The sequence below is a fragment of the Mesocricetus auratus genome, unplaced genomic scaffold (assembly GCF_017639785.1).
Source record: "Mesocricetus auratus isolate SY011 unplaced genomic scaffold, BCM_Maur_2.0 Super-Scaffold_100014, whole genome shotgun sequence".
Taxonomy (NCBI): domain Eukaryota; kingdom Metazoa; phylum Chordata; class Mammalia; order Rodentia; family Cricetidae; genus Mesocricetus; species Mesocricetus auratus.
In genome coordinates, this window is record NW_024429197.1 from 50,316,269 (window position 1) to 50,343,953 (window position 27,685).

General features: G+C 40.5%; 1 protein-coding gene across 3 annotated transcripts in view; it reads right to left on the reverse strand.

Annotated features, from left to right (window-relative positions):
* Positions 1 to 27,685, reverse strand: part of Focad (focadhesin) — a 319,451-nt gene that overhangs the window by 232,888 nt on the left and 58,878 nt on the right. For 2 of the 3 annotated variants that reach the window (XM_040757180.1, XM_040757182.1), the window contains exons 5-7: positions 25,114 to 25,218; positions 7,894 to 7,995; positions 3,230 to 3,434 (exon numbers count right to left, since the gene is read on the reverse strand). In XM_040757180.1, coding sequence (XP_040613114.1) covers positions 3,230 to 3,434; positions 7,894 to 7,995; positions 25,114 to 25,218 — 412 coding nt within the window. The remainder of the gene's footprint in view (positions 1 to 3,229; positions 3,435 to 7,893; positions 7,996 to 25,113; positions 25,219 to 27,685) is intronic. The other variant, XM_040757181.1, reaches the window with a different exon arrangement.

Consider the following 27,685-nt stretch of genomic DNA (forward strand, 5'->3'; position numbering starts at 1 on the left):
CCACAGCTCTGCCTTCTCCCTTTGTCACTAAGCACAGCACAATTTTACTGCCTTTGCTGCTCTTGTCTCACACAAATTCCATAGCCAAATGCTCTGCCACTAAGCGAAGATGCCAACACAAATTACTTCTATTTTTCTAGGTTTTTTGAAAAAAGATGTCTTAGACAAATGATGTGTAGTGCCGCCATGTCAAAGGACATCACCTCTAAGCTGGTCTTCAATTCTCCTACAGTTTAACACAGACACCTGGTCGTAGGGTCAACATGTTATCACTATACACTAAGCTCTCCCTGTACAATCCTTAGCAGAAGCATCATTAGGTACAGTGAAGAATGTAATAAAAAGGCATGTTTAAATGATAGTTGTCTTCTCAACAGGCTAATGCATTAGACAGGAAGGACTTGGGTGCCCTTGAAAATCCCAATTCAATTTACACCCTGCTGTTCTGTTCAAACTTCTGGAGTTAGTATTAAGGGTGTGGTCCTGCTCACAACAACCATGGTACTTCCCAGGGATCATAAACAATGAACCATCTGCTCCAGTCAGGATGCTTGTGTGTGGTAAGTTCATCAAGAGAAAAGCCTGCGGTGTCACTACTGCTTATCACCATTAGAAAAAGAGACATCAATACAAGTTATACACAAATAGAGTTCTTAGGAAATCAGAAAGATTCCAAAACATTAAGGGGAAAGAAAGAACACACATTAAAAAAATGTTAAATAAATACAACAGCCCAATAGCTAAATTATTTTGTTCTCTTTTAATTACACTTATTTATCATGTGTGCAGGTGTGCAAGTATGCAACATGATGCACATGGGGAAGTCCCAGGACAACCTGCAGGAGTTGGTTCTCACCTTCTGTCATATGAATCCCAGAAATCAAACTCGGGTCAGCGGCTTGGTGGCAAACGCTCTTACCTACTGAGCCATCTCATCGACCCTATTTTGTTCTTTTGCAAACGTAAAGAAAAAAGTTCAAAAGGTATTTACAAAAAGATGGACTAAACACAAAAACCTAGTATTCATAAGGTGATTTATTTCCCTTAGTATGTTTATTGTTTCTACTGGAAATTTTCCATTAAAAAATAATCTCAACAGCTTAGCTATAAAAGTTCTCTGGTTTATACAGCATTATCAAATTCCTAAGAATAAATTGAAAGTAATGTTCTATCTCTATGTAAAAATAGATCATTTAGCATGGATAATATATGATGTGATAAGGATCATTTAAAATAAAATCGAGTTGGGGCTGGAAAGATGGCTTGGTGGTTATGAGAACTGACTGCTCTTCCAGAGGACCAGGGTTCAATTTCCAATGCCCACATGGCAGCTAACATCTGTCTGTAACTCCAAGATCTGATTCCCTCACACAGACTTGCATGCACATAAAACAAAAATAAATAAATTGTTAAAAAATGAGTTGTGCCAACATAAAATGGAAAGGCAACCAGTTGAGAAGGAAGCTAAGCAGGTGTCTCACTGACTCCTCTCATCTTAAATCAATGGGGGGGGAGGCTATTTCTCAAAACATAGTACTACCCTCAATGTGCTTCCATCCAAATTGTCCAGGATGGATTGGGTCACATCCACAACACTGCTTTCACCCGAGAAGTACATGCCTCACTAGCACACACAAACACACACACACACACACACACACACACACACACACACACACACACACACACACACACCCCGAACACCCACTGGTAGACTAAAACAATGGACAGTGAAAATTCGAGAAGCCATTTCATGGGAAGAAGTGGGTTTTGTTGTTATTTGTTTGTTTGTAATGATGCCCAAATGGAAAGGAGAGAGACAGGCAAGAGAGATAAGAGAGAAAACCCAAACAAGACCAAACACAGAGAGGAGCTTTAAAGCTTGTGTTTTGTTATAGGAAGAAGAGAGACTGGTGGGCAATTGTTTAGGGAAGACGAGTAGAAGTACTTGAAAACAGTGTACTTCTCAGGAGTATATCCACTCGCCTGGGTGAGTATTGTTTAAGGACTACAAAAATACCTTCCACAAGCAGAGAACTAGATTATGCAGTCTAATTTGTTACATGACTTAACATGATATTTCCCTTTTTTTCTCACGTATCACAGTTACAGTAAAAAAGACAGCGCCTCCCAAATCCATTCCATAGTATGCTTCTACAAGCATCTAAGCTTTTCGTGAAGGAAGCGAACATTTACCAGACTGCACAGAACATGGTAATAAAGACATGGTCGGGAAACTGCCCCAGTTGAAGACCTTCTGCCTATATGTGCTTTATTACCCATGCAAAACAAAAGGTTTAGCAAAGCCGCCGGAGAATTGATTTTAATTAACTTTTCTCTGCCTTGATTACAGGAAAGCACATTTATGAGTCACAGAGGAAAGATTCACTCTAGCCACTCCTTGCTAACACAGACTTAAAACAGGTCATCTGTGACCCAAAGTGATCACTTTGAAATACACTCTGAGATTCTTTCCATCAGCTGAGCAGCATGGTGCTCAGATTCCTGCTAATGGCCTGGCCTCGATGGTGGGATGGGATAGGCTGACAAACGAAGCACTATGCTAAAATCACAGCACACTGGCGGCGGCATGTTTTGTAATATGCAGTCCCAGAGATTGTAACCAAAACTTTTCTCTCCCCTCAGCACTTTACTTAGCACTTTACTCATAACTCCGTACCTCGATCCATCCATCCATAAGGAATTATGACAAGTGATGTGCTAACTCCCATCTTACGCTGTGGGTTTCTGGAGAGCAAGAGCAAGGGCTGCCATGGATCCTAAAGGGACAGCTGGAAACTCAAACGTCGCACTCAGCAGGCCAAGTTCTACATCCTCCCAACAGACTGACTCAGAGACAACGCTTTTTGTTCAGTTTGCACAGAAGTGTTTTATTTTGTTCTGGTTTACTTCTGCTACTTAGTATCCAGTACAGAGAGAAGCTCAAAACTTCCCTTCCATAATGGGTCTTAAAGGAGTCTCCATTGCTACTAATCCCATAATTGGCAGCATTGATTTATAGTTCATTGAATTTAATACCGTTAATACAGTATGTATTATTAAATCTGGATTTGGTTCCTTTGTATTGTTTAAGATAGTGCCGGCATTTCTAGATGGTCTTGACCAAGCACATAGGATAAGGACTACCTTGTGTGAACTAAGAATAACAAACACCTACTGGCGATGCTAATCACCTTAGGGAAGGAAAATGAACAGTGAAGAGCCTTACCTGCAAGCATGGGACCATGTTACAGCACAGCTGAAGTATGTGCTGTTCCAATACTGAAGGCTGTGCTCCATCACAAAGACCTCTGGGTTGCAGTAAGACTTTGAGCAGGGACAGCCGAAGCTTAGCATATTCTTCTAACTGGAATGGTTCACAATAGAGATACCACAGAAATGGTGCCATTATTTGGATACATGAAACTTCTGACCTGCAAGTCATGTAACGTGTCCGTCAGTTACTAAGTGAAATATACAAATGTCATCAGAAGAAACAGCTCTTACCTCAAAGGAATGAAAGACAAGGTTTCCTCTGGAGCAAAATCTGAGTGACCATGACCCATAAACATGCATATACGTCTCGTAAGTAATAATCTCCAAGTGCCAATGAAGAAACATTCTCATAGAGTTTGTATAATAACAAAACCAAGAAAGTTAAAAAGCAAGTCATTTTTAAAATGCACTGGTGCAAACATCAGAGAGGCAGTCACAGCATGATGGAAGGATCTGTCCTCAGATGCCATGGTGATATTCATAGCTTTGGGGAGGATGGAAGCAAGTGGACTGCTATGGTAAGAAATCCATCCCATGATTTAGAACGAAAACTGAGTTGGACAAGCTAGCCCCAAGTAAACTGTCACTAGGCTCTGGACCTGCAACGCCTCCACCTCTCCACATCACTAAAGTTGAAAACAGGCAACCAGTCTGTGCAGACACAGCTTCCTCCCAGGGATTCTCCTTCACACTATCAAGCAGTCAGTGTCACACATCAACCTACAGCTTGTGCCGAATCACCAACTGCCCCAGCATCAAGTAGCTTTTGAATATGCCATGACCTAATGGGATCTTGACTCAAGAGAAGGAGGCACTAAGCCAGATTCCCAGTACTGAAGGACACTTCTCCTACTTTACAATAGTGGCAACACTCCAAAACCAGTCTATGGTGAATATCAAAACCATCTGAAAACATTTATTAGAATTACAGATATCAGGATCTATTCTCCAGGCTTGCATTTGTTAAAAAAAAAACTTTGTAGATAAAATAAATATAAAATAAGTTCATACAGCCATCCTGTTATTGTGAAAGCTCAAATAAAAAGTATTCCATGACTTTCTTTTCCATAATTTTAATAACTGTCAGTCAACTAAATCAGAAAATATTTAATGGAAAGCTCCAGAAATAAATAATTGCTAATATTTTAAGTTTATACATGCTGAGCATGAGAAAGTTCCAAACCATCCCACTCTGCTCCTCCAGGACATGACCGAACATGCTATGCATGGCTCTCTAGGCCAGTAGTTCTCAATCTGTGTGTCCTGACCCTCCAGGATGGAATGACCCTTTCATGGGGGTCATAGATCAGCTATTATGCATATAAGACATTACATCATGATTTACAACAGTAGCAATATCACAGTTATGAAGTCGCAATGAAATCATTTTATGGCTGGGGTCACATATGAGGGACTGTATTCAAGGCTCACTGCATTAGGAAACCTGAGGACCACTATTCTATGCCATCATGAGTCTCTAGGCAGCCATCTTGGCATCAGATCAACTGTCACTGTAGTTTCATTACTTTCTGTGCCCAAGAAACCCTTACTTGACTCACTGACACCAACAAAGTGCCAAAGAGAAGCCATAAAGAGCCTTCTTTCATGAACAAGGCATTAGCATTCAACTTAAGGAAGAAAAAAATCATAAGCTAAAGTTACTAAGATCTGTGGTAAATAATCACTACCCTTTCACCTTTTTAGTAAGCAGCTCCTCTATATTACCCATACTTCAGTTTTATTCAACATTTTAGGTATCCACTGGGTGTCTTGATTTTAGTGTCCCCTCCTGAATAAGTGAAGCTACTTTATTGTTACGTTGTTAGCCTATAGAATATATAAGTAATTCCACTTTACAGTTTGAATTTATTTGATCCTTACCAGAGCCATGGACGGATGGATGAATGGATGAGATAGATGGATAGATTGTGTGTGTGTGTGCGTGTGCGTGTGTGTGTGTGTGTGTGTGTGTGTATCTCAGATATACATCTACAGAAACTAAGAGATGAATGAAGTAGTTGCTCAAAACCTATTCTTGAGAATTTCTAACTCAAAGGAGTGATATTATGGATTGACATAATTTTAATATCTATTTAGATTTATTATATATCTCACTAACTCCCAATCCTAAGATGTCCTCATGTCAGAATGACCTGCAAAGATAAAATAAAAACCTGGCCATATCATTAAGCAACTGAAAACAGTTTGGCCCATGACGAAATAGTGAGCTGAACTGTAACCCTTCGTGGTTCAGCCTCTGCCTACCTTCCCAGACCCACTCTCCACTGAATCATTACACTTACTTCAGGTCCTCAATCACCCCGCAGGGCCCCCAGTTTTCTCGTCTTCCTATTTCTATCATCCTCCAGTTCTCCACCTTGCCATGATTTTCTGGGATCCTTTCCTTCCCTGACAGGTGGTCTGTGATCAGATCACCATTATGTGCTTCCACAGCACAACTGTTTGTTATAGTGGTGTGTGTGGTTTCTATATCCCTTGACAAATCATAATTCAAATGAGGACACAAACCACAGATTTCTGTTGACTGCTGTATCACCAAGAGTGTATGCACCAATGTGGTTACGTAAAGTTACACTCAAAATTAGCATGAATCAATCAAATATTACCTTATTCGTTTTCGTTTTATTCAGTGTTTTCATTTATTGTTTGTGATAGCAGTGATTAGGATACAAAGCTGAACAAAGCATTCTTTTCCTTTATACATGAGTGAAATTGCATTGTTGTGCTTCCTTAATGATAAAATGCTGTTTAAAAATCACCCTGGCTTAATCTCTTCTGATGTCATCCTCTGCAGTTCCAGAGTTCTAGGGTGAGTCCTTACTGTCACAGTGGGATATAAAATAGATAGGACGATAAGAAGGAAGAAAATAAAACAAACAGCCCAAATCCCAAGGTGATAAAGAATATTTAAAATGTGGAACAGCCGGGCATTGGTAGCACACACCTTTAATCCCAGCACTCGGGAGGCAGAGGCAGATGGATCTCTGTGAGTTTGAGGCCAGCCTGATCTACAAAGTAAGTTCCAGGATAGCCTCCAAAACAATACAGAGAAACCCTGTCTCGAAAAACCAAAAGAAAAAAAAAAGTGGAACAATGTATATGTGTAGATATGTCTTCTATATTTGTGATCTCCACTAAATAAGACACAATAGAAAATACCTAAAATAAGGCTCTGAGTCCACCTCTGCCTTTGAAAAGCCATGCAATATGTTCTCCCTAATTAGTGTTATCAAAACCCATGTGCTAGGCTAATAACCTTAAGGGACGAGACCTAAAGTCTGCAATGTTGTTAATTTATATATTTCTCACTTCCTAAAAGTGAAAGTGAAATCACAACCCAGGCTTTCAGTAAATGAAAGTAGATCTTGCTATAAATACTGCCCAAAAGATCTAGCATGATGTTGCAATATATCTGATTTAAGTATCTAGCTTAATCAATAATTCCTAGCATGAAAAGGACGAGAATGCTTTTACATTTTGCCTCCTTCACATGCCTGTGAAGCACTGCTCCTATTCTTATTAAATTACCAGCCTACCTGCATCTTCTTCTAAACAACAGCTTAAAGTCAATGCTCCTAAAATTAAATGTGATGGTCTACTGAAAAAGGGCAACCAGAATTATCAACTTCATACTGCAAAGCACAAACCCAGAGTGCAAATTTAGAACTGAAATTACCCTTTGAAGGAGCAGGCATGATAGCACATACATTTAATCCCAGCACTCAGGAATCAGAGACAAGCAGATTTCTGGGTTCAAGACCAACCTGATCTACACTGTAAAGTCCAGGCTAGCCAAGGCTACATGGTATTACACTGTCTCAAGGGAAGGGAAGAGGTTACAAAGAAATTTAAAACTTCTATATGGCTCAAGGAAATTTCATTAAGCAAATAGACTTATAAATTTTGGGGGTTTTTGCTTGTTTCTGACAGAGTTAAAGAAAGGTTTATCGAGTAACTATTAATATCACAGCTATGAAAAAACATTTAAGGTGAAGGTGATAATTTTGAATCACCTTCTTATAGCTGATTACAAGGTACCGCAGTAAGAATGTTTCTATGGTAAAGTAATCAATAACCCATTTACGGGTTCTGTTCACAGAAATTTGAGATTGATAAGGCACCTACAAATGTTCTGAGCATTATGAAGACAAGACGATGGAACAGGATCTCTATCTTCCAAAAGGCTTTAAAGCTGGCAGCAGAGAATAAGACCAAAAGTAAGCTTAATAACATTACAAATGAAACTGCAAGTCGTTGTGGGAACACAGAAGAGAGCCAACTTGCCATTTACAATAAGCAAAGACAAAGAACAAAATGCAGAGGAGTACTGAAGAGAGAGCTTAGTCAGGGAGCTGGATAAAATTCAGCAGAGGTAGGTTTAATAACAGCTATTCTCTACTAGATGGTTCAACAGCCAGTAAGCCTGGCAGAAGATGTTCTCTTTCTGCTAAAAGAAAAGGGAAGGGACGGCCAGCTCTAGCACATTTTCTCTCCTTAGGAACGTCATCGTCACAGCAGCTAAACCAAGACCACGGCTCCAGCTCTAAAATTAGCACGCGCCACTCTGTGTCCTTCATTCCTTTTGCTGTATGTTACCTTTCGGGGCACTGCTGGAAGAAGGCTGTCAGCTGCTGCAGGAGTAGGGGCCAGCAATCAGGCCTGTGCTCAAGCACGGTGATCAAAGGGTGAGGATGGTTCCTGAGAAACACAGGAAATCACACTGTCAGCTGTCATTTCAGGAGCACACATGCTGTCTATCCACACACAGCAGGAAGAAAAAAAAATGCCAGCTACAGACGCTTTCTTCCAAGATGTATGTCACAAAGCTACCACTTCCTGAACCAGGGAAGTGATTAATGGCAACTGATTTTTCCCCATTTTATGTAACTCTTCTCCTGAAAAGAAAATGGATCCAGAATCTCAGAGTCTGAATTTGAGAATGGATCCTGCAATTAAATGGCCCACACTTTGGCCAGTCTCCTAAACCCAGTAGTTCTCTCCAAACTACCCCTTAATGTCTTCATCCCCCCCCCTGCCTACTGTCCCTTCCAATGCAGGTAAGTTTCCTTTTCCTCTCACAGTAGGCTGACTTGTGAGCACCATGTGTCTTCTATTCTCACTTTTTTTTAATGTGCTTATTTTGATTCTGTATAAGTCTGTGAACCATTTACATCCAGTGTCTGGAAGCCAGAAGAAGGTATTGGATCCCCAGCATCTGGGATTAAGGTGGTAGTCAGCCCCACTGTGAGTACTGAGAATTGAGTTCCTGGTCCTCTGCAAGAGCAGCCAGTACTCTTACTGCTGAGGCATCTCTCTAGCCCATTATCTTTTTTTATTTTTTCTACCTTCTCAGGATAAGATTCTGTGTCCTCAGCATATTTAGGGTATAGAAAAAGACAAAATTCTTCCCTCTCAAGGAGCAAAGCATCCCAAATGAAAAGCTTAAAACTACTGTTGTGCAGAGATTTGTAGTACCTAGCCTGTTTCTGTTAAGATGTCTGTCTATACAGACTTTTAGGAACAATAGGATCTGAGATCTGGAGGATTCTCAGAGAATGTGGCTTTACAAAGAACGAAACAACACAAGTAATTGTCTTCAATTGCTCAAAAGTCTCATAATAATTGTAAATGTACTGCTGGGTTTTGTTTTTACTTTACATTTATATATGCATGTTGGGGAGGAGAGGCACCTTGGAATGAATGAATCAAATGACAACTCTTGGGAGGCAAGTCCCCTTCTACCATGGGGGTTCTGGGGACTGAACTCAAGTCATCAGGCTTGGCAGCAGGTAATGCAGATAAATACTTCTTTAAGATTATTTGTGTAATGCTAGGGATGAAGCCCAGGGCCTCAGGGAGGCTAGGCAAGTGCTTACCACTGAGTCACACCTGCAGTCTTCAAGTGACTTCTTAGGGACGGCCCTCTTGGTTCTTTTTAAACTTGAATTTGATTGTTTATTGAGGAAGGGGCACATGTATCCTGGGGCATTAATGGAAGTCACTGGACACTTTTGAGGGTCAGTTATTCCTTTCCTCCTTATTTCCGCTGCACAACAGACTGCGGACTAGGTGGTCATGCAGCTTCCAGGCAATTCTCCTGCCTCCACTCCCCATTTCCACTTAGGAGTGGGAATACTGGTGCACTCCGTTGCATCTGGCTTTTTCATGTGGAATAAACTCAGGTCATCAGGCTTGCAAAAGTGTCTACCTGCCGAGCCATCTCAGCAGCCTAAACTCAGAATCATAATCCTCCTGCCTCTTCAGCACACTCTACCAGCATGTACCAATTGCAACTGACTCTTACTGGTTCTTAAAGCATGGTAGATTTTCCAGCATATCAGCACCATCACCTAGAAACTGAGAAACACAAATCCCCACAGCCCACCCAGAGTTAATAGAGTCCTACTATAAACCACTAATTCCAACCGCAGTTGCAGCTCAGAGTGGAATTCGTACACAATGCCTAGCTGCAGTTACCTTGGGGCTACTGGAAATAGTGTTAGTGCATTAGCAACTTTAAAAAACTCTATAGGTGGTTCTAATATGCTCCATACTTTGACAGCTGTTATAAGGTAAAAACCTCTGAAGAAGGAAGTCACTCATGGGCAGGACTTTTTCTGATTTATTCTGTGTTTTACAAAAAGAAGTGGGGGGGGAGTTCATTAGATCTACAGCACTTAAACATAAGGTTTGTGTTAAGTTCCTTTCTGACAGTCCTCCAGAACTTCTGGCTAGCATACCTTCAGCTCTTTATTTTTGCTTCAGGCTTACCTACTCTACCATGCACTTACATCACAGGCCAGTAATCTGCTCTTTAAAATGCAGGCTATTTCTGACCACCAGATTACCACATTGCTAAGGGATGGTTCCACAGAACGTTTTATGCTAAGCCTCAAAATTCACACCAAAATCATGTATACACATCCCAAACACTTTGACAGGTACACCTATCCAGAAACACCTTTCACCCTGGTGGTCACAGATACGAAGCCCAAACACTCCAAGTCCTAAACACCACTCAGCACATCCCAGCAGAACAAGGTCTCAGACACTAACTGCAATGACTGTTCCTCCGAGTTCCATCAGCCTGTTATGTAAGGAACTTTGTACAGGACCACTCACTAATTCTCCAGTTAAGGGTGACCTTCCTGGCTCCTTAAGAAGAAAATCTGAGAAATTAATAATCACAAAGCCCTGAAATGCTTTCCGATTTTTCTCTTATAAATCAGCTCCCAGAGCTGAAGAGATTGCTCAGCATTTAAGAGCACTGGCTGCTCTTCCAGAGGACCTGGGTTCAATTCCAAACACCCACATGGCAGCTCACAACTGTCTCAGTTCCAGGGAATCTAGCACCCAAACATGAACAAATATGCAAGCAAAACACCAATGCACATGAACTAAAAATTGTCTTAAAAGGAAAGAGAAGTCACCTCCTTACTCCACTGACCCTTTCTCCTCTTCTGTGCCACCCAAAGGCCAGCACATAGCCTTACACTCTTACCCTTAGTCTTCTTCCAGTCTCTCCCACCCCCACAAGCAACTACTGCAGATCAAGCTCCCCTCCAAGACATATCCGAATTAAAGCAGGTCAACAGAAGCAAAAGACAGTTGTTTTAAAATGGTGGTAACAACACACGTGCCAACAGCTCTTATTCTGACACACTTCTCTTCCACTCAGACTGCAAGGAACCATTCACCTTGTTGCAGGACACTGAGGGCCTGCTTCACCGCTATTGGACTCAGCCAATTCCATTTAGCATCTCAGACTTAATTTCTAAAGATTAGATTAAGTAGAATGTACTAGACTAAAGGTCCAGATTAATTACTGATTTAGACTTCTGGATAATTAACTTGTCTAGACAACTGATTATGTCCGCTCTAAATGACAATAGTGTAAAGAATAATGTATAATATTGACTAAGAGAGACTGATAATCTTGAAAAAAGTGACATAGAAAGTGAAAGCATTGACTCTTGTTGTTGATTAGTACTGGATTACTAATAGTACACTATTTCAAATGAACACAAATAACCTAAAATCAATTATAATTGCCAAAATTTTGTTTCTACGCTTTACACATAATGAAGCAAAGAGCTAAATTCTTCCTCATGAGTCATCAGATTGATAGGTAGATACACATAATAATAATACACAAAGACTTACTAATAGGATATACAGATTTCTTAATTAAGCTGCACTTCTATCATGCAAAAGAGTGGCTTACTCTAAGCACTGCTGGCACGTTGGACAGTCAGTCTTCACTGTGGATGCCATCCTATGCACCTCAACTTGCTTAGCAGCAACCTAGCCTTCCCCCACCAGATGTACCCCCCCAAATACTGACAATCAAAAACATCTTCAAACTCTCGGTAATGTCTCTGTTGGGGCAAAATTGTCTCTGGTTCAGAACCACTGATGGAAGTCAGCAGCTTGAACAGCAATGGGAACCACAAAGCTGAACAGAGGATGGTCGGGAGATACTAGGCCCTGACTTACAAAGAACTAAAAGTAATCAAGCAGGACCAAGTGTACATTGCTTATGGAAATATACTTAACAAAAATTAGCATTGATGCACAAGAGAAATTAGAAGAAGGTTTAAAATGGAAAAAAATGTAAAATTATTCCTTTACAAAATAAATCTTATTCTAAAATAAACATCATTAGAGAATATAGATGCTAATTCGAGTATGACAGAAAATGAAGTTATTATCCTATCAAAAATATTATAATTAGAGAATGCAAAATGTCATAAGGCTGAGTATAGTTCATTCTTGATGTATTCAAGATTTGATTATTAAATTTATGGATTATTCAAGATTTTTCTTTCTTCCTCTCACTAGCTATTTGTTACCCATTCAACTTCTTTGAAATATATCTAAATGAGAATGTTGAAGACATTTGAAAGGACTCACAATTTAAACTCTGAAATTTTAAATTGGAAGTGCCATTGATAGAGGGAGAGAGGAGTTTGACTCAAGATTCAATTATCTATGCCTTCCTACTAGTTACTGGTAAATGAGGCCCCAACAGTCCGTAAAACAAAATGACACAGCTATTGATATTGTTGCTGGTTGCTCACCAGAACTAGATGGTAAAACACTCTTGCTGAAGACATAACACACTCACCTTGCAGGACCTAGTGGAATCAAGCTGGAACTGACCTGTAAACTTCCTCCCTGATAGCTAATTTTAAAGCGCCAGAAGGTGCTATGCAAATTACTAGGATAGAAGAAAAGGCAATGCTATGATCCAACCAAGAACTTTTCATGCTACAATACAGACCTGCCAGGTAAAACATGCCCAAAAGATTTTGGGGGTAACCAATGACTTTTATACTACATTTGAGGATTATTCCACAGGAGAGATTTATGCCTAGTACTATAAACCTGAACAAAGGCCCATGGTTCAGGAGGTCACAGGTCCTAACCAGGAACCTATTGCTATTGCCTTTCTAAATCAATATGTTACCAAACTACCTTCTAAATATTTATATTTATACATATACACTAGTGCTGCCCTCGACCTTCTCTGTGGTGCTCAGCAGTTAATACAGATGCTCAACTGAGGAACTGAGAATAAGTAACTATTGGGTGCTCAGCCCTAATTAGACATCTATATCAAAATCTGACCCATGACTAAGGGGACATTAAAGAAGAGGCAAAAGAAAGAATTTAAGAGCTGGAAGATAGGGAGGAATGCTGTGAACTGTCTTCTGGCAGAACATGGCCAGTGCATTCATGAATTCATTACAGCTATGGTTATCTGCATAAGATGAAGCCATGAGACCACCACTAATTGAACTCAGTAAGTTATAAGGTTTAAGAAAGGAGAGGAGAGGGAGGGAGGGAGGGAGGGAGGGAGGGAGGGAGGGAGGGAGGGAGGGAGGGAGGGAGGGAGGGAGGGAGGGAGGGAGGGAGGGAGGGAGGGGGAAAATGAAATGGGAATAGGATGGCTTAGGGTGGCAGAGAGGAGTAGAAAGGAGTGCAGATGAGTATGATCAGGACACACTGGATATAAGAAATCATCAAAAAAGAAATAAAAGATCTTCAAAGAGGGAGGATAAGGGGAGGAAGGGAGAGAGAGCATGCAATGAGCACAGGTATCTGTCTCCTTCCTGACTATGGCTGCCTTGCTTCCCGCAACTATGGGGTCTCTATCATGATGAGCTGGAACTGGAACTCTGAATCAAAAATAAATTGATTCATTAACTTGGTCATCCTGCCATTAAGTCACCATTACTGTGGTGGTTTTTAATACAAGTCATGACCACGCATCAGCACCCTTGGACTCTTTAATTGTTACATAGCCATGTGTCTATCTTAAATAAAACTAAAACCAGAATGAATGTAACAGTGGGAACAGAGAACAAAGAATTTTCAATTCCCCTTTTTTTTTCTTCTAAGAAAAAGTCTCATGTAGCCAAGACTGGTTTCCAACTCACTGCATAGCCTACTGCTGTTTCTCTAGAGCTAGGATTGTAGGTGTCTACTACCATGCCCAGGTCATCCAGATCAAACCCAGGGCGTATACATACTAAGCAAGAATTCTAGCAACTGAGCTACATGTCCATCTCCACATTCTCCAGCAAAGCATGGGAACACAGGCAAGAGAATCTTTCTTGACAAAAGTTTTCTCATCTATAAAATGAGCTCAGGCTAGACAGCTAACAGAGCTGTAGCTGCATGACCCACATAAATATTGAATCCTAAGCAGAGGATTCACAGGACTAGATGTGCTATTGAATAAATAATCTTTGTACACTGTAAATATGTGTTTCTCTCATTGGTCTGTAGCTGACAGGAAGACATTGGGTGGGAGAGTCAGACTAACAGGATCCTGGGAAGAAGAAGGGCAGAGTCTGAGAGTCTTGAGCCAGACACAGAAGAAGCAACATGGGAAGTTCACAGACAAGGTAAATGAGCCTCAGGGCAGCATATAGAATAATGAAAATGGGTTAATTTAAGTTGTAAGAACTGGCTGAAAACAAGCCTGAGCTATTAGCTGAGCATTTATAATTAATAATAAGTGTCTGTGTGGTTATTTGAGGAACAACTAGTAGGATAGAAAAGTCAACCTACATAGATGCAATCAAATCCTGCAAAGGCAGCAAAACACAAAGACAGTGCTCCCACAAGTACTTCTATGGCAAGCCTGAATGGTTCTAAGGCCAATGTCTGCTAAACATAAGGCCTCATCTATTTTTATCTCAGAGAGAAAAATCATCCTGCATTGTGTGCTTCCTAGGAAAGTAAAATGCTATGTCCAGAAGGAAAAATGATTAAATCAGAATTTCCTAGCTCCTGAGATAGCCTATAGATCTGCTTTCTCCTTAAAGGAGAATAACATAATTTTGAAAGATTAAAATCAATACAAATCAGACAGCCAGGTCACCCTCTATTGGCCTCCAGTGCCTGTAAATCTCTTTCTGTACCCAGGTTTTTCTCTGGCATGCCACATGAACCCATTTGTTGAACATTCTTTGGCACTTTCCTATTTTGCAACATGCAAACATTTTAACTGAAATCTAAGTAAAGCATATAACATAATACCTAACAAATAGAAGAGCCCCATCAACACTAGCAAGGGGACATTTATGTGTAAAAGCACAGTGGGTATAAAAACTGGGTCTCTGTCTTAACATTTTTGTTTCCCATTGTGTGCAACATGCACTTTTATAATAAGTGTAAATATACATACACACCAAACATGTCCCCATGTTATCTTTTAAAAAATCAGATTGCTTTATTCATATAGTCATGAATGAACGAATAAAATAGATCATGAAAAATCCATTTTTATTCCAGAGCGGGGGCTAGAGACCACAAAGAGGCATGCAGACATGGATGCAAATATGCCATTGCCTCCCACCTTGTACTAGTATTATTGACAGTGGAGAGGAGTGCACGCATCTGAAATTAAGGAGCAGAGGGACAGAAGAATGATGTATGCATGGTTCCACCAGACTATCACAGAGGCATGATAAAATAAGGTATGCAACCCGCAGTCACCTTTTCAAGAATAAATGCATCAATCTTGATAGAAATGAGAGAATAAAAAAAATTAGCTGTGTGGCAGCTAAATTAGGAAGCAAAAGTTATCTGTAACCTTTAGGTCACCTCGACCTTTTGCTTCATCTCTGAGTATCAGAAAGCTATGATTTGATTTACATTGTGGATTCGAGGACTGGCACAGTGCCTTTTCTGTGTGAGAAACAATGCCCGCAAGTCACCGTGCATTTCCATGTATGCAGCTGTGACCCTGGTGCTTTCAGAGCGCTGCACAGCACTTACTCCATCAAATATGCATTTTAAAAGCATTTCTCTACCTGCTCGGAATTTTGATTGGAAAGTGCTGGCGAGAAGCAGGACATTTTTTTTTAAATCTCTGCAGATAAGTTTAAAGATGCATATTAAGAAAATGCTATGAGGATTACAATATAGGTATTACTATAAGATGAATCAAAGAGAGAAATTAACAGTAAAGCATTGTGTAACATAATCTGAAAACAATGTATGTGTGTGCTTTCTGTGAGAGCACCTCAGAAAAACGCTAGAGCAAAAGTGCTTTCATCTGGACATTTTTGACTGATTACGTCTTTCCTTAGGTCTGTCAGGCAGGCAGAGAGTATATAAGATTTTTAAGTATTGTTCCTACTACAGTTTTGCCCTCACACTCTTCCTTCCCTGGGCTCACCATTATGAGAACCAGAATTTAATGCAAAGTTATCTTAGAAGAAGAAGGTGACGACTTGGGTCCGGAGAAGACAGGTGTTTCAGGATCTAAGACCTTTCTTATATTCAGTTATACGCCATGGTCACATACAATAATCAAGCTTGAAAAGAAAAACGGAATTATTTGCATTGGCCTCAGACATGTTTTTGAAATTACAATGGCAGTTTTTATATCAGTATCTATATTTAGAAAATTTTGCACAATACCTAGGGGCAACTGCTGGCTGAAGATGTATGATATGTGTTAGCTTATTCTTCAGGTATGACTGTCAGTCACAGCTGCAAACCTCATGATTAGAATCACAAATAAAAATCAGAAACAAAGACATCCACAGTTGGAAGAGAGGAAAGAAGAATGAAGAAAGAAGCAAAACACCGGTGTAGACAGAAGGAACCAGAGTACAGAGAAGGCAGATAACACTGCAAGGCTTAGCTGTCCAGCTCACCAAGTTCCGCCCTGGCTGGCTTCTTTCTCTTACTTAGTCCCACTGGGTTTGTCCAGGGACAGAAGTGACCTTGACATTCCATTCCTCATCTTCCTCCTTCTGGTCTTTACATAAAGATTTTCTTAAGTCCTCTAAACTTAAGTGAAAAAAAGTTTAACTATGTTCATACATTCCTAGGTCAAAGTCCAAAAACTGGAAGGGTTTCTTAGAGAAGATCATGATGGCAATTCCCCAATGGTAAGTAAGTACCAATACATTAAAATGAACTATAAATCTAGGATAACTGCTACATTTTGCTTGGCTAACCTGTGTTCAGAAGAACTGTAAACATCATTTCCCCCAAAAAAAGATCTCACCTGAAGTAATGGCTTCCTGATACTCATAAGATTTATTTTTAATAACATTTTAAGTATTTACCTTAACAATGAATATAAAAGTCAAAACACTCAAAATCCACTCCCTTTTAAACACAAAAAATTCTGAGATAAAGAAAATGTTGTATATGCTACATTCGATGGGAATGAAGCACTGGTACATTGGTACATGCTACAACACAGAAGAAACCTTCAAAGTATTATGCCAAGAAGCCAAATACACAAGGCTTCACATTGTATGGTTTCATCACATGAAATTTCTGGAATGAGCAAGCCAAATAGTGCTTCCCAAGGCTGGGTGGAAATAACTGATCTTGTATATGAGGCTTCCTCTGGAGGTGACGAAATGTTCTGAAATTAAGCTGTAGTGGAAGTAAGACAATTTCATGACTTTAATAAAATCTACCAACTCAAATACCTTAAAAGAATTTTACGTCATATAAATCATATCTCAGTAAAAAAGAAGTACTAAACAACCTTCTAAATTTCAACCAGGTGTGAAGACACATGCCTGTAACCCCAGTACTCTGCAGCCTGAAGCAGGAGCAGCCTGAGCCACATAGCCAGAACCAATCTCGAAATAACAACAATGAAATTTAATTTAAAAATTAGATGGGCGTTGGTCATCCACACCTTTAATCCCAGAACTAGGGAGGCAGAGGCAGGCAGATCTCTGTGAGCTTGAGGCCAGCATGATTTACTGAACTAGTTCCAGGATAGCTAGGGCTGTTACACAGTGAAACCCTGTCTCAAAAAAAAAACCTTAAGGGCTAGAAAGATGACTCAGTTTGTAAAGCATGTGCCTTAGGACCTTAGTTCAGATTCCTAGAACCAATATGAAGTTGTACAGAGTAGGGTGAATCTGTAATCCACATGTTCTTACAGAGACAAAGTAGATATAGAAGCAACAGATGCTCATAGGCATCAGTAAGCCACAAGAGAACTTGTCTCACCCAAGGTGAAAATTGAGGACTGACCTGCATTCATACATAAAACACACACACACACACACACACACACACACACACACACACACACACACACACAAATATACCTGGGCGGTGCACACCTTTAGACCCAGCACTTGGTATGTAGAGAGAGGCAAGTGAAACTCTGAGTTCAAGGCCAACTTGTTCTATATAATGAGTTCTCCATCAACCAGAGTTAAATGGTAATATTGTCTCAAACAAAAATTAAAAAAGAAAATCACAATACACATCAACAACCACAAACTATTTCAAACCGTTAGCCTTTTTATTTATAGAAACAGCTTCGAACCATGTAAAGTACATTAATATAATAAATGTACTAAATTGTATTTCCCTGAAAAAAAATAATTACAAGCTAAAATCTCATCTATTCCTGACAACTTGTCATCTCCACCTCTAAAACCAGCTCGGGCTGCCCTCTGCCACTAACGAGGTGAAGTCCTGGGGAGTGGGGGACTGCTATTTTGAGGCCAGTGGACACTGGAGTTAGTAATAAGAAGCAGTATTCTCATAGTCTCAGTGTCTTGCCACAGATTTCTCCTTAGTTATGACAGGCAGGAAAGTGACACCTGTGCAGTAAGGAGTCGGACCAGAGAGTGACTATGCGATCAAAATGAAACCCACAATGAACAACAGGATGGCCAGCACTGGTACCAGGTGTGTACTCCTGAGACACACATGGCATTGCTTATGAAATCCAAAAAGGCCAGTGTCATAAAAGACACAGAAAGGGTGAGATTTTTTTAACTGACAACTAAAGATAACATGCCACCCTAAACAATATCCTATACATTAAAAAAGAAAATAAAATGGAAAAAGTGAATTCCCACTATTCTTCAAATGAAACCAAAAGTCTTCACTATGGCCTTAGTCATATCCACCTCTCCTGAACAATGTGCACGCCTCTCCCTCCCTTGAGCACCAAACAGGCAGTCAGCCTTCCTTGGGCCCCTCCAGCACATGGAGCTCTCAAATGGCACAGTGTCAGCACTGGAGAAATTGTTGAGCTATTCAAGTTACTGGTGCCATATCGTCCTTCAAAAGAGACAATAAGAGAAAATGCAAAAAGTTACAAGCTTAGAAAAAAAAACAGATACCAAAATTTTTTTAAAAGGCCTGTATTTTTTGCTAGCCACAACCACAAACTAGTCTCTGTAAGCACATATTAGTATTTTTCTCTACCTGTCTGGTTTTTCTGTATTTGACTACCCTACCAGATAAATCTGATTCCAATGTTAAGTCAGAGAATCAATATGAGTTATGAAGTGTCTCAGCCTTTAGGATCCTTAAATCCTTAATTATCCACCCATAAAAACTACAATTAGAGGGCTAAATAAACATATAGGTTGCAGAATTTCAATCCATTCGAGGTCCAACCATCCTTTACTATTGACCTCATCTCCTACTTCAAATACACCATCTGCCAAGTCATTAAATATTCCCTCATTCCAGAAAGTACAGCTTCCCACGAAAAGGGTTCTGAACATTTGATATTTGTACATGTCGGCCACTGTCTGGCACATCAGAATAAAGCACAAATTCTGGAACAAGCAGTCACTGCTCATGAATTCACAGCTATTTCCTCACTTTTGCTGGGAGCAGAGAGACCGTAAAAAGATTGCCACAATATGAATATGCAGAGAAAAATTTAAAAGCAAAGCACAGGACGAAACTTCATGGAAATGGCACATTACAAAGCAAATGAGAAAACTACCCTCTAATAATTGGCATATCATAAAAGTTTAGTTATTCATGCTTGCAGCCAAAAATTCATACAAAGGGGGAGGAAAGTCTAAACTAAAAGATGCCTTAATAACAATAAAATGAAAAAAAATATATTAATTAGTCTAAAATTTGTTTATAAGTAGCAAACCATTTCTAAAGCTATGGAAAACATTTTGAAGTGCCTAAGGCAGGTCATAAACTTGGCTGCCCACAGACTATATCCTGTGAGCAGACGTGTGATGTCTGCCTCATACTAGAAAACTGGGATTGGCTGCCAGCGTTTAATCAGAATGATCCACGCAGAACCCTGCTGCCGGGCAGTGGTGGCGCACGCCTTTAATCCCAGCACTCGGGAGGCAGAGGCAAGTGGATCTCTGTGAGTTCGAGGCCTGGCTGGACCAACAGCCTCCAAAACAATACAGAGAAACCCTGTCTCGTAAAACCAAAAAAAAAAAAAAAAAAAAAAAAAAAAAGATCTGACGGCCTGACAATGCACACCCTCTCACCTCCTGAAGCACAGGGGAGCAATTCCCCACCAGACCTTCCCACAAAGTTACAGGACAAACAGAGACACCCAAGGGCCTCTGGCTGACCCACAGTCATTCTAAGCTGTGCTCGGCCACAGGTATATTGAGAAGCTCCTGAGAGGGTCCTCATGCACTGCTGCGGTTGAGACTCACACGCCAGGCATTTTGGACTTGCTGAAGGCTCCTGAGCTAATTTCAGGAACTACTTTTGCCTCCCAGCTACCCCCATCCTCAAAAGCAACAACAGTTGCAGTCCTATTAAAATATATCTGTCTAATCTTGATTAAGCCATGAAGTTGAACAAGGACACTTTAAGTGGAGCAAGATCAACGTCATTAGCAACACAAACAATTAAGCTTGTTCTCTAAACCAGTGGTTCTCAACCTTTCTAATGCTCCAGCCCTGTGATACAGTTCTTCATGTTGTGATGACCTCCATCCATAAAATAACATTGATACTTCATAACTACAATTTTGCTACTGTTATGAACTGTATTGTAAATATCTAATATGCAGGGTATCTGATATGCAACCCCATGGGGTCTCGACCCACAAGTTGAGAACAGCCGATCAAAGAACAGACAGTAATCAGCTGTCTGCAAAACTACATATGGAGAACTCTGAGGATAAACTCATTATGCATAGGAAGCCCTGACAACCTGTGTGGGTTTCTAAGAGGGTATTTAAGACTTTCTTCCTCTCTTGCTCCCACAACCACCCACCCACCATCTGACCATGAAGACACTAGCATGTATTAGAACCACGGAATTAAGTCACTGAATGAAACTATGACCGCCTACATTCTGTCTTTGCAATCAGCTTGCTCTTTGGCTTGGCTTTTCTTTAGAATCATCTTGCAATTCTGCTCCTAGCCTCTCCATTGTACATGGCTAATGTGGTAAGAAAAACTTGGTTCCTTGATGCTGAGGAGCAAACATGTTATCCTGAAGAAAGGAGGTAGGCTAAACCACTCAAGATGGCCTCTATACTAAACCTTCTTGGCCTCTGCAGACCATATGTGGTGCCATCAAGTTCTTTGGGGCTGAAGAATGGTTTTCTCAGTGTGAGACACAAAATGTCCCACATCCGTATTAGGAAGCAACTGGATGAAGATGCTGACTACCAAGTCACAGACAACTAGGGGATGAATGGAAACCTCTGCCGAGCCCCACAAGAAGCGGTGGTTCTAAGCTGCCCTCAAGTCTTCATGTGTGGACTTTGAGAGTCCCTGAGTGCTGAGCCCAACAGCAGCATCAGCTCCATTCGGTCCTCACATAGTCTCTCTCACACCTGCATGCCATAAGCCATTCCACGGACCTGTAAAAATGGCCAAGTAGTCTAGCTGGGCAGTGGTGGCACACATCTTTAATCCCAGCACTTGGGAGCCGGAGGCTGGTGTGCCTCTGTGAGTTCGAGGCCAGCCTGGTCTAAGGATCAAGTTCGAGGACAGACTCCAAAGTCACAGAGAAACCCTGTCTCAAAAACAAAAACAAAAAAAAAGCCATGTATTCTGTGTCACTATGACTCAAAATAATCATCCATTTGAACAAAAAAGGTAAACATTTTTAAATACAGCTATTCACTAGCAAAGTCCTTAATATCATGAAAAGTACAGCTTAGCTTCACACTCAAAAAGTCAGTAATACACTATACTATGGCTTTAAACTAATCCTGTGCCTCTCAGTGAAGTTCTACATCCCTCATGCCCCGCTCACACTTTCTGTGGAGCTCACCAGCTACCTCTGCAAGGCTGGTTGGTACTTCTTACCAACACTTAGCAAATAAGGCTCCAAAACAGCATGACAATTTTATGCTTGACTCAGGTAATCATAGCTCTCTTGAGGGGAATCTACACTTTAGACTTACCTTTCCTCTGCTCCTGCCATCCGCCATCCTCTCTGGGGGAACTTCAGGCTCTAATACACTCGATTACACTCTACAGATTTATAATGCCAAACAGCCATTCACATAAGGGTTCTCCATAAACATTACCGACTCGGATGATTGATTCTGGCCCTCATAGTGTGCCACCTATTTCAAGCCAAACCTTCCACATCCCTTTTTCTTTAAACTGGGCCCCCTAGCCACATCTTTCACCTACCGCCTAATGGGAATACCGCCATGGGTAGAAGCACATGTTGTAAGACAAAGTGAATCTAGGAGGAACAGCAGGTGAGCAAGGCAGATGAATGAAGTCAGGCACACACAGTAAGGACAGTCACCACGGAAGTGAGAATGACCGTAATGTTTCAGTATAACAGAATAGTTCACACTACCATCATCTAAACCGGTGCTTCTTAAACATTGATGAGTCCATGTGGTACCTACAAAAGATCTCCCAAAATGCAGTCTCTGATTCAGGCAGCCTGCAATGCAGGCTGAGCAGATGCCTCCTGACCAGGTCCTAGGTGCGGCTCACGCTATGGTGGCTCTGCTACTTGGTGAGGGTGGGTGGGAACAGAAGCAGCAGTACCATCACCTGGGCGCTTGTCAGGCCTCTGGGGTCCAGCTTAGACTTAAGCAAGGCCTGGGACTAAGTAGTGTGCATGCCAGGCAGCAGCTTGCTGCCCCATGTACTCGCTGGGATTGGATCCACCTGGGAGCATTTAAAAAAGGAGTAGGGCTCCTAGCAGAGACTCTAGCCTGCTGACATATTTGGATGGTGCTACATTTGTTTCTTTTGAAGCATACCCAGGTGGTTCTGATGAGCAGACAATGATTTAAAACCAAAGATTTCAAATACCCTCCTGGGTAGGTAGGAGGGAAATATAAACTGACTGCTAATGGGATGAGAAATTTCTTTGGGGGAGGAAGGAATGTTTTAAATTTGACTATGGTGATAATTGCATAACTGTGAATGAAAATCACTGAACTGCATACTTTAAATGTGTCCCTCACGTGGTCTGTGAATTATATCTCAATAAAACTGTCATACAGAATTATTAAAAACCTTAGTAGCTTCTCTAGAGAAAAAATGAGTAAATAACGGAACAACAATGACATGGAATTATTTTCTATCCAAGAAATTTAGACTAAAATTTTTAATTTAAAGGTGGGGTAGAACAAGTGCCTCTCCAGAAATACTAAGATCCACTCACCAAATCTTCAGGATCAATTCTGCTGAGGGTGATTGATAAAAACGAAATTGCGAGCTAACACCTTGCATTGCTATCATGCTGAAGGACAGAAGAAAAAGGAAAAGAGGAAAGGGAGGAAGGAGAGATGGGGGAGGAAAATGTATCCATTTGGAAAACACTGCAATTTCCTACAGTATTTTCAGTGAGGCTGGGTGTGGTGGTGACTGCCTTTAATCTGAGCACTTAGCAGGCAGAGGAACATGGATCTCTGTGAGTTCAAGGCCAGCTTGGTCTACAACTGGAGTTCCAAACCAGCCAGGGCTTTAAAATAGTATGCATTATAATACCATGTTTCTTTGTATATATTTGAAAATTTTGGGAAACATGCCAAGAAAAATAAAATACAAATCTGGCCTTTAAAAAAAAAAAAAAACAAGAAGTCCTAGATAATACACTCACAAAAATAAGAAAGATCCTAGGCAACACTAACATTACAGGACCAGACACTGGTCACTGACCACCAAGAAGAAAGCTCTACAAGCACAGGGAATTCACAGGCAACACTGGTCCACTTCTGCCTATGGTCAACTCTCCCACAGGTGCTATGAGCTCAAGCCACTACTGCCCATGTAAGCCAACCCCACTCCAACCCCTAAGTCAACTCCCCATTTATTGTCCCATGCCCTCATTCTTTGAAATACAAAAATTCTGTATGTGCCGGGCAGTGGTGGCTATGCCTTTAATCCCAGCACTCAGGAGGTAGATGCAGGTGGATCTCTGTGAGTTGGAGGCCAGCCTGGTCTACAGAGTGAGTTCCAGGACAGGCTGCAAAGTTATACAGAGAAACCCCATCTGGAAAAAACAAACAAACAAACCAAAAAAATCAGTATGCATCAAATTCCTGAGATAAGATGAACCAGTCACACATAGATCCTCTGTGTCCATCGCTGAAAGCCCTTCTGTTAAGAAACGGCTTTCTGGGAGCTTGCAGGTAATAAGCATAAACACAGTATGACACCCTCCTTACCAGAAGATCCCCCACAAAATCCAGTTCCTCCTGTTCTTACTGCTTTGTGTTTTCTTTTTATAGCAACCCTACCTCATTACAATCTACAGACAACAAAGACAAAGCAAATGTGATTCCTCACTAGACCTGGACCTGGGTAACTACACTTGCAAACAAGTGTCCATGGTGAAGAAGCTTGCCTTCCTGCCCTACATAAACCCCCATGCTTTAAAAACACTTGCTCAATGAGCTCTTCAGTTTTCACAGTTCTGAGACAAAACCGTAGTATGTTGCTGTTTTTGTTGTTGTTGTTGTAATTGTTGAGACAGGGTCTCCTGTATTCAGAAGTGTTGATCCTTCTGCTTCCACCTACCAAGTGCCAGAGGACACACTCTGTGACACTTAAATATTCTAGAGCAAAAAAGTCATTTCAACTTTGAGTGACCGATCTCTGTTCCAAAGCAGCAACCCTGAAATCCATGCATGGGGTGCTCAGCATGTTGTCATCTCTTGACATGCTTGTGTCTTTGAAACAGTCACTTCCTGAGGAATGGTAAGCCACCATGGCTGCATGCATAGCCTACTGGATTAAAAAAACTAAGTCTCAAGGAACTATACCTTGTATATAAACTAGCTAATGATGTCAAAATTCCTTTAAATAGAAAGGGAGAGAGAAGGACAGCAAAATAGCTCTGATGCCAAGCCTAATGTCCTAAGTTTGATACTTGGACTGACATAGTAGAAGGAGACTCCCAAAAGTTATCCTCCAGTTTCTATGAAAGCACGTGCACACACACACACTGCACACACATACAATCATGCACATTCCCACACATGTAGCCTCAAATGCATACACACTCAAACTCATGCAGTCACATATATGCACATGCATGTAATTTTTAATTAAAATTAAATGAAAAACAACAGTAGAGAACACTTACCTGATAGTGTATATATTCTGAATGTCCTTATCCCCACTTTGTCCTTCCTTTAGTGCTTGCATTTGTAATAATTTCAAAAGGGCTTTTATCAAACCAGGCATATTCCTGTAAAGAAATATAATAACATGATAAATGCCTCCTGACTTAAAAGGATATGCTAAGCAGGTGCTTAATCCTGCTTTTCCTTCTTGTGATGCTAGATATTGAAATCAGACCCTCACACACAATGAGTTACACCTCCCTCCAATCCCAACACTCTTGAGTCACTGAGAGTCTGCCACCCACACTGAAAAGTGGGCACTTTTCAGCACTGCCAAAAACCATCTATGAAAAAGGAAACCACGGCCAAACACTCAAAACAACTATCAATCACCTCCCTACACACACTTGGGGGAAATCAATCAGGAAAAAAAGCAAACATTAGCCCACATAATCTGAGCCAGTGACCACATCAGTTACCCAGAATAAATGATCAAGTCATTTATAAATATTAGCAGACCATGAAAAACAACCAGACATATGAAATGGATCAGCCACTCAAAAGAGTGGGCCAGGGCACCAATTAAAGGAAAACAAAAGCCATTAAAAGAGAATTAATAAAAAGAGGAGTGACACATTAAAGGTTTTCCTTATTCTGTAAGAAATAGAACAAATATATCAAACAAGTATTATGAACTAGAAAGAAATCTTAGAAATAAAAAGTATGTACTAATTTTTAACTAACCTTTAAAAATGGGGTTACTAATATTTATTGAACAACTACTATAAGCTAAGCATTCTCCTAAGTACCTAACATATCATTGGTCATTTACCATTCGGAACAGAGAACTTGCCATCTGCACTGACTTTAGGGACAAAGACTTCAGCTTCCCATGATTTGGGGCATTTACTGACTGTACCCTTTAATAACACATAAAATTTTCCATCTGGCGAAGGATTTGACTACATAGTAGACCACAGCAGTCAACAGCTGTGGCCACACTTGGCTACTACGCACACAGGTAATGTGGTTAGTCCAAATCCAGATGTGCTGCATATAAAATATATGCTGGATTTAAAGACTTAAACATAAAAGGAGGGGGAAAGCATTCAATTAGGAAAAATGAGGGGCTGGAGGACTCAGGTTTGATTCCCAGCACTCATCTGTAATTCCAGTTCTGGGGACCCACTGCCTTTTCTGGCCTCTGTGAGCGCCAGAAATGCATGCGGTGCATAGATATCATGCATGCAAAACACCATATACATAAAGATACATTTTTTTAAAAAATCAGAGAGAACATAAAATATGAGTGCATATTAAAATAGTATTTTGATATTTGAGGTTATATAAAGGTCATTATTAAAATCAGTATCATCAGTTTCTTTTTACTTTTTTAATGTGGTTATGAGAAAAAAATTAATTTATTTTATTATTTGTATATGTGCATGCCTGTGGGAGGTCAAAAGTGTTAGATGACCTGGAGCTGGAGTTACAGGTGGTTGTGTGTCACCGGATGACATGCTGGGAATCAAGCCAGGGCCCTATGGAAGAACAGCTGGTGCTCTTAACCACAGAGCCATCTCTGCTCACCCCACCCACCACATATGAGAAAATTTTGAGCACTATTTGTAGCTCAGATGCATAGCTCATGTTATATTTGTACTTTACAGCACTACTGTTGACATTCCGATTTAGTTACTAAGTAGATCCTTTTGAGACTGTCAACATTTCCCTTCCAGTTGAAGAATGTTCCACAATATTTTCAATAGTAATTTTTTTCCTTTTTCATGAACCCTCTTATATGCCTGTGCTAGTATAGAGTCACAGATAAATACTTTGTGACAGTGACCACTTATATATGTGGTCTCCCTTGTATGAATCCACTATAGACAGGCCCCTACTAAACAAAAGCCTTCCAGCAAAGATTCTCCTGGGGCTCAGTAAGTAGCATACTTGTTGCAAAAGCACAGGAGCTGAGTTTGGGTAGTGATAACCCACAAAATAGACATGACAGTAAAGTACATGTCTGTAATTCCAGGACTTAGGATAGGGAAGAGGTAGATTCAGTAAAAACTCTTATTCCAAAAGGATGAGGTAGGAAAAAAAATAAAGTGAATAGCAATTGAGTAAGAAGATACCAGCATTGACCTCTGGCTTTTATATGAACACAAACAGGCAAGCTCACTCACATACATTCTTGCTCGTTCTCACACACCCTCTCTCTCTCACACACACAAGATTATGACTTCTATGTATGTTCTTGGATGAATATCAAAGATGAGCATTGCTCACATACCCCTTAATGATTGTGACAAACTTTACCCTGTTCAACAAAATGAACAGCTAATCTCACTGTGACTCAATAAAATGAAATGGAGAAATTTGTATAGTATATAAAAATTTTATAGTATACATAATATATTATATTTTATAAGAGAAAGCTTCAGGAAATACTTCATGCTAACACGGACAGTTTGATATACAACTGGGGTTGAGGATGGATGGGAAAAACAGGGCCAAGGCCACAGACCCACATCAAGAGCCTTTCAACAGAATGTTGAATGGACTGGATCTGTGCTTTAGCTGAGAGCC